General features: G+C 51.2%; 1 protein-coding gene across 2 annotated transcripts; it reads left to right on the top strand.

Annotated features, from left to right (window-relative positions):
- Positions 1-119: 119 nt before the first annotated feature.
- TSPYL2 (TSPY like 2) lies at positions 120-7,161 on the top strand. 2 transcript variants are annotated; one of them, XM_019438441.2, is made up of 7 exons: positions 120-1,127; positions 2,404-2,514; positions 2,639-2,750; positions 2,838-2,983; positions 3,115-3,212; positions 3,528-4,363; positions 6,414-7,161. In XM_019438441.2, the coding sequence occupies exons 1-7, from the start codon at positions 303-305 to the stop codon at positions 6,596-6,598; spliced, it is 2,313 nt and encodes a 770-aa protein (XP_019293986.2). In that variant the 5' UTR covers positions 120-302; the 3' UTR covers positions 6,599-7,161. The 2 variants fall into 2 exon arrangements, with proteins under 2 accessions (XP_019293986.2, XP_019293987.2); XM_019438442.2 differs by having other exon boundaries at positions 122-1,127; positions 2,437-2,514.
- Positions 7,162-8,093: the final 932 nt, after the last annotated feature.

Here is an 8,093-nt window from a genome sequence, read left to right as displayed (position 1 = left end):
GTGGTGTTGGCAAGCGGATTGCGTGAGAGTGGGCAGAGGTCGAGGGAGAGCGAGCACCGCGGCCGCGGCTGGCAGCCACTGGCGAGGACGAATGGGCCTCTGACGTCACGGAGAGGGCGGGGCCTGGACACTTGGCGCGGAGGGAGTAGGGTTGGCGCTGTGGGAGGGAACGCCAGAGCGAGGCTGTGGGGAGAGCTGGTCGTGTGAGGTGCAGTGGCTCCGCTTCAGGTGTGACAGGCAGCGGCGGTTTGGCCGAGAGCGAAGGGGCGAGTGCGATCCCCTAAGCTGTGAGCGCGGTCGCCATGGACCGCCAGGATGAGGGGCCTCCGGCCAAGGCCCGCCGCCTGAGCAGCTCCGAGCCCGCTCAGCACGACCAGCTGCCACCGCCTCCGCCGCCTCCGCCTCCCCCGCCACTCCTGCCTCCCCCGCCGCTCCTGCGACTGCCCCTGCCTCCACCCGAGCAGCGCCCGAGGCTCCAGGAGGAAACCGAGGCGGCACAGGTGCTGGCTGACATGAGGGGGGTGGGGCTGGGCCCCGCTCTGCCTCCGCCGCCGCCCTATGTCATTCTGGAGGAGGGGGGGATCCGCGCGTACTTCACCCTGGGTTCTGGGGGTCCCGGCTGGGAGCCTGAGATGGAGTCAGGGTATGGGGAGGCGCCCCCTCCCACGGAGAGCCTAGAAACATACTCTCCTTCGGAGGCTTCTGGGGGAAGTGTGGAGATTGACTTTCAGGTTGTGGAGCCCAGCGGTTTTGCTGAAGAGAATGTCCTAGAAACCTGTAGCGCAGGGCACTGGGCGTACCAGAGGTTAACCGGTCCAGGGGGGAAGGAAGAGGCTATCATCCTAGTGGAAGATGACGATGAGGATGAAAAGGAAAGCGTGAGGAAGCGGAGGAGGAGGAGGAAGAGGAAGCAGAGGAAGGTGAAGAAGGAAAGCAAGAAGAACGCCGAGAAGATAGAATGCATTCTGCAGGCACTGGAAAACATTCAACTGGACCTGGAGGCGGTGAACATCAAGGCAGGCAAGGCCTTCCTCCGTCTGAAGCGCAAGTTCATCCAGATGCGAAGACCCTTCCTGGAGCGCAGGGACCTCATCATCCAGCATATCCCAGGCTTCTGGGTCAAAGCAGTATCCTTGTCATCTAAATTCATGGGCCAGGAGCTCATGATAAAAAAGGGGGGGGGAAGGGGGAGGAACAGAAAGGGTGAATTTGTGTGTGGGTGGATCCCTATTGGAAAAATGCCTAGGTTTGGTGGAGGAGGAATGGAAGGAGAGGGGCAAAACATCAGAGAAGCTGGACTACAGATGATGAAGGGGGGAGAGAGGCACACAGCATAAAAACTGGACCACAGATGGGAAAGAGAAAAGGGGAGGAGCATAATAAAAATCAATAGTGAAATGGGGAGGATGGTAGAGGGGCACACAGAAAAATTGGACCAGAGATGGTGAAAGGAGGAGGGGAGGGACACACAGAAGATAAAGTGGCTCAGAGATGGTGAAGAGGGAGAGGAAAGGCACACAGCAGAGAAATTGCCCAGAAAGGATGCCTAAGTCACAGGTGGCTCTTCAAGTGTAGGTCTCTGCTGAGATACTAGGGAGACCCCAATCCTTGCTAGAGAGAAGGGGGCTAGAAAGGAGCTGGAACCCCTAAAAGATCAGAAGAAGGAGTACCTAGAAGTGGAGATCAAGGAGTTAAGTGAAGGAAAGAAGAGTAAGAAGAATCTTCTTCACTATTGGTGAAAATCTTATCTCTGGGGTACATATATACAACATGTTAGGAACACATGGGTTTAACTTCATAATGGAATTACATGGATAGAGACCCTTGACACTCATACAAAGTATCACATGATCCCAGGCTGTCAGCACTCTGGCACACAGTATTATGTGGCCGCAGGTCCTCAGCATGCAGACATGTAGCATCATGTGACTTACTGGTTTTCAGCATCCAGACACATTATCACATGGATACAAACCTTCAGACTCAGATACCCAATATCATGTGGACACAGACCTGTAACACTCAAATAAGCAACATCATGACTACAAGCCCTCAACAACCAGATATAACATCACTTGGGCCTGGGGCTTCAGCCCCCAGACACACAATGTCTTGTGAATACAAATTCACAGCACCCAAGGATACAACATCACACAGACATAGGACCCTTAGCACCCAGACACACAGCAAATATGGACCATGGCAAGGCAACCTAATAACAGATGTTTGACATTGTGTGAACATAGGTTCTCACCACATAGTATCATAGGAAGAAAACTATGGGTCATGTCCCATGACCCACTTGCTCCCCACACATCACATGAACACAGAAGGAATTCTGCTCCAGCTTCTCTTTTGCTCTGCCCTGCCTGGCCTTCCCTCCCTCCTTCTCTCATTGAACAGTCACTCCTTGACCTAAACTGCTCCCTCCATCAGTTCCTCAACCACCCCAAAATTTCAATCTTGATCAACCGACGTGATGAAGACATTTTCCGCTACTTGACCAATCTGCAGGTCAGACCAAAGACATGTTTTTTACTAGGATCGGGCAAGGAATCTGGTCCTTGGAGGTGAGGGGGTTTGGGTGGGAAGGGCCTTGGTGTGGTGGGGATTTCAACATTACCTCTAACCTGAGCAGGTACAGGATCTCAGACATATCTCCATGGGCTACAAGATGAAGCTGTATTTCCAGACAAACCCCTATTTCACAAACATGGTGATTGTCAAGGAGTTCCAGCGCAGCCGCTCTGGTAAGAGGCAGTCCTAGGGAAAACCGTCACTCCCCACTGCCATCTGTCTTTGTCCAGTGCCCTCTCTACAGCCTCCTTTCCTCTCAGGCCGGCTGGTGTCTCACTCAACTCCAATCCGCTGGCACCGGGGCCAGGAGCCCCAGGCCCGCAGGCACAGGAACCAGGACACCAGCCACAGCTTCTTCAGCTGGTTCTCAAACCACAGCCTCCCAGAGGCTGACAGGATTGCTGAGGTGGGGCCCCTTCTGGCATTACCAGAGAAAGCCTTGCTAGGCTTGCTTCTGGATGCTTGGGGAATTGGGAGTAGGCTCTGGGGCTTATACTCATAACTCTGTTCCCCTTTCCCCCTCATTTCTTTCAACAGATTATCAAAAATGACCTGTGGGTCAACCCTCTGCGCTACTACATGATGGGAGAAGGAGGCTACAGGGCAAACAGAAAGAAGCAAGAAAAGGAAGAAAGGTGATGGGGGGGGTGGGAATTGGTGGCTGAGAGGTGGTTTGTTAGGGACAAAGATTAGGCAAGTCTTACCCAGAATTTATAGGGCCAAAGCGACCTTTGAGAGAATTCAGTATGTTTTACAAGTGGAGAATGATACGCATAAGTGGGGTGTGATTGGCCTGAGGTCGTGCAGGCAGGAGCAGAAATGGGACTCTCCCCACCCTAACCTCATCCCTTGAATTTCTTGTATCCTACTGCCTCCTCAGTTACTTAGCACCTTTTAGTGTCTGCCCTGCCTCCCACCAATCCTATACTCAACTCCAGGCTTCCCCACAGTAAAAACAGGGACAAGTGTGAGGTGGTGATTATGGAAGACTCTGACGACTATCACATAATGGAAGACATTATCAGCGAGACTTCAGACAGTGATGACATCACCGACAATGAGACCATTCATGACATCAAGATCTCTGACTTCATGGAGACCACCGACTGCTTTGAGACCACTGACAATGAGATAACCGACATTAGTGAGAGCCTCTGTGACAGTGAGAGCCCTGACCACAATGAGAGCCCTGACAATGAGACCACTGACAACAATGAGAGCCCCGATGACCACGAGACCACTGATAATAATGAGAGCTCTGATGACAACGAGACCACTGACAACAACGAAAGTGCCGATGACAACAGTGAGAACCCTGACGACGAGAACCCTGACGACAACAGTGAGAACCCTGAAGACAACACTGATGACAACGAAGAGAACCCTGATGACAATGAAGAAAATACTGATGACAACAATAAGAATCCTGATGGTGATGAGAACCCTAATAGTGCCGAGAATCCCAAAGGTGGCAACCATGGCAGCAGCAGTGATAACCAGGACAGCAGTGACAGTGACAATGAAGGAGACAATGAGGGCAGTGATGATGAAGATAATGATGGCAATGAAGGTGACAGTGAAGGCAGCGATGATGATGGCAATGAAGGTGACAATGAAGGCAGTGATGATGACGACAGAGACATCGAAGATTACAGGAATGATAGTGATGACCCTGACAAGGATCAGGATAACAGCAACAACCAGGATGACTATGAGGCCGAAGTGGAGAACATCTCTGAAGAAGGATCCTCAGTGGAGGAAGAAGAAGATGAGGGTAGTGAGGAAGGTGAGCCTAGAGCCCCCCTCTTTTCTCTTTCTCTTCCCAGAAAAAAGCTGGCCAGGGTCAGGATATCAAGGCATGAGTACAGTCTGTTCTTGTGGAGAAAAGAAAAAAGCATTTTATGCAACTTTTTAAACAAAGCAAGGCCAGGGAACCTTTAACCTAACAATTGTAAGAGAACCAAAGAAGCAAATTTCAGTTCTAAGCTGGTGGGTAGACAAATAAGGAATGAAGAGATAGAAGGTGGATAGAAAATTGAGAAGGACAAGTTCACACACAGAAAGAGGGAAACTGGCAAACATATTACGATTCAGCACACTCTGTACCCAGCCCTGGCCTTCAGGGAACTCCCAGGCTTGTTTGTCTTCTGAGGATCCTTCACCAGCCCTGAAAGCTGTTTCTCACAAAAGGGTCCAGTAGTCAGGTATGTTGGGGACAATACTGCATACATTAATATTTGCAGGTAGAGTGACAGGTACATTAGCCCCTTAAAGGCTCTGAAAAGTCTTGCTGTTAGAAACCTATTTAAACATTGTGGAACCCAGCATTTCCCAAACTTCTTAACCGCAGAAGCCACTGTTTACTGCTCACCAAAACATGTATTTTAGGAAATGCTGAGAAAGGTTTGCACATGAGGGGTTGAGGGAGAAGGCAGTATTTACGGTGACTCCCAGGTTTGGTCTGGCCTGGATGACTGGCAAACGGAGGTGCCATTTCTTAGGATTGGGAACGACATGGTGGCAGGATTGATGAAATGCAGAGGGGAACATGGAGTTGGAAAGGCCTGTTGGACATAAGGTATAGGTAGCCCAGGCAGGTGGTTGCTTATGTGTCTGGGAAGTCAGAAGTTATAAATAAAAGGGGGTAACAAGCCAGAACAGAATCCTAGCCCTGATTCTGGCCAGTTAACATTAATGAAGTGTTTAGCATGTGCCAGGCACTAGTAAGTGATTTACTTACTAACTCATTTAATCCTCACAGCAGCTCTTATGAGCTAGGTACTGTTATCACCGTTTTATAGATTAGGAAACTGAGGCTCTGAGAGGGTAGAATTAGGAAGAGAACTGGGCATGGAGGGGATTGTGGGCAGTGTCCAGGTCAGGTATAATGAGGACTAGATTTGGCACTGAATAGGTCATCTGTGACCTTGCCAAGAGTAGTTTCAGTGGATTGGTGTGAGCAGAGCCACATCAGTGGGGTAGGAGGAGGGAATGAGCAAGGGGCAAGGCAATAGAATCAAACCTTGGCTAAGAAGGGGATGGCAGAGGACAGGCAAGGGAGATGTTTGAGCCTGGCTGTGGGCAGGCAGACCTTGGAGAGGCAGGCCCCTGGGGGAGGTAGAAGGAGCTGGAAGACCAACCACTCCTGGGGGTTTTGGCCATGGGGTCTCTGGCAAATTTCCATTGAGGGCAGGGGCAAGGAAAGAGGCATTGAATGTAGATTCAATCTAGACATATATTCAGTTAGAATAGGGAAACTGAGGGAGTTGCCACTGGATGGCATCTTCTTTCAGAGAAGGGGAGGAAGAGCTATCTGCCCAGCCCTAGGGTGGGAGTGGGGGTAGGGAATTGGACTAAAGAAGACAGAGTGTGGCCTGTTTGGATCAGACTGGGGAAAAGAAGAGGGGGAGCTGCCTGGGAAGAACAGAAGGTTTATTCAGCCAAGGTTAGAGCTCATAAGACACATACATTGACACATTACATGGGGAGAAAAAGCTACTTTCAGACATAGTATCAATTTTGATAAGCCAGAGGCAGGGCTCCCACCCCTCCTTCCCTCTGGGCTTGCTTGAGATAACACACACACACACACACACACACACACACACACACACACACACACACACGCTTTTTCCAAGCAGAGGCGCGTGGGGAGTGGTTCCAGGCCCCCAAAGCCCTGGCTATAGGCTCTGTTCACTGTTAAGTGCTATCCTCCTGCTTCCAAAACTGAGAAGATAAATTTCTATTGTTTAAACAAAAAAGAGTGACATCTACCTGCTCATCTAACCACCCTCTTTTTTCCCCTCCTTGCCCCTTGTCTCTCTTCCCCTGTACAGACAGTGAGCAAGAAGGTGAGGAGAGTGATGATGAGGAAGTAAGCGAGGAGGAGGAGGAAGAGGAGGAAGAAGGCATCGAAGACGACTTCGAAGGAGGGGAAGACTCTGAAGACTCCGACATGGAGGAGGTGCTTCAGGTCCAAAATGTTTGGGCCAACCCGGCGAAGAGGGGCAAAACTGGATAAACATTTTACCCTTGCAGGGGTTGCCTCTCTGTATCCCTCTCCCCCTGCCCCATTTGCCCTCCCCCTCAGCTAGGGCCGTGCGGCCCCATATTGCACTTCTGGGGGGTGACCGACTTCGTACACGGGTTTAAAGTTTATTTTTATGGTTTAGTAATTGCAGAGTTCTTATTTTGGGGGGGGGGGAGGGAAGGGGGTATTTCCCCCTTCCTTTTGGCCCTCCTCCCCTGCAAGCTTCTGTGTGCTGCTAAACGTATTTATTGTGATGCCTTGGTCAGGGCCCCTCTATCCTCCTCCTCGTGCTGTGTGGAGTGGACACCCTTGATCCCGAAGCGGGGAGGGCCGCTGTGGCCTTGGGGGGGCTCTATTGCCACCCTGTTCTCCCAAGCCTCTCTTTGCCTCCGTCCCTCGCCCCCTCCCCACGCTGTGCCTGCTAGCTCGCCTTGGTGTCTATGCAAGGCCGCTTGTCATTGCGGTATTCCTGTTCCCCTCCCCCCCAGAAGCCCCTCCTTGTTCCTTGTGAACCTTGGTAATCCTAATAAAACTCTGAGCAAATTCAAAGTGCAGCTTCCAGTCTTTTGTCCTGCTTGGCGAGCCATCCCCAGGATCCAGTCTCCATTCCCACAGGCCCTCAAAACGCCATCCGTTTCTCCGCACTGGCCTGCAAGATGGTGGTGGCGGTGGGGGGGGGGGGGGGGTGTTTGGTTTTCTGGGGGCGAGCTCTGCAGGACCGCAGAGGTGTTGCGTCAGCCAATGCGGACCATCTTGGCCAATGGCAGGGTGAGGCTGAAAAAGCCCCACCCCCCTCCCCCCCCCCCCCCCCCATCGGAGGCTGCAGTGGACCAGCCAGGTAGCAAATAACTTCCCACGCCGTCCGGTGTCACGCAGGCGCAAAGAAACGCCTTGCGCCCTGGAATATCCGTTTGTTAGTGATTCATCTTTTTATTTATCATGCGTCAAACCTTTCCTCAGGCCTAGTGTGAGCTGGGCGTGGGGAGCCACTGGAATCCATTTTTTTCTCATTGGCATGTAGTTTTAAAAAAATAATCTGTCGAGACATTACATCCTAATAATGCAGGGATGCTCTCTCATTTTAGGGAGAGGGAGCAGGGTCCCTGGAACTGGGCCTGGAAGAGAAGGCAAGAAAAGATGGCTCGAGCCCAAGAGTGCATAGGGATAAGGGGAAAGCAAAGGGAGATTACTATGTAGCTGTGTGATTGAGGGGGGAAGTGTCGGGAGTTGGGCGTCTGAAAGGCAGACTATCTGGGAGACTTTGGAAAGGCTGAGTTTCAGATTTTGGATAACGATAACTTTATTAAAACGGACACCGTAAATACCTCCAGATTCTTTGTGCCTCATAATAATAACTTATACAAATATCCAGGTTGGTCTTCGGCAATATACCTCCCGAATTTTCCATGCAATGCCCATGTTTTAATGAATGGAAGGCTTCGGATACAGATTTGAGTTTTAGCGGATGCCCTCTGCTGGCTGCCAG

The sequence above is a fragment of the Panthera pardus genome, unplaced genomic scaffold (assembly GCF_024362965.1).
Source record: "Panthera pardus isolate Hobbes unplaced genomic scaffold, ASM2436296v1 HiC_scaffold_27, whole genome shotgun sequence".
NCBI classification, from domain to species: Eukaryota; Metazoa; Chordata; class Mammalia; order Carnivora; family Felidae; genus Panthera; species Panthera pardus.
The sequence above is the reverse complement of the archived record's forward strand: the minus strand, read 5'-3'. Positions and strand labels throughout refer to the sequence as shown.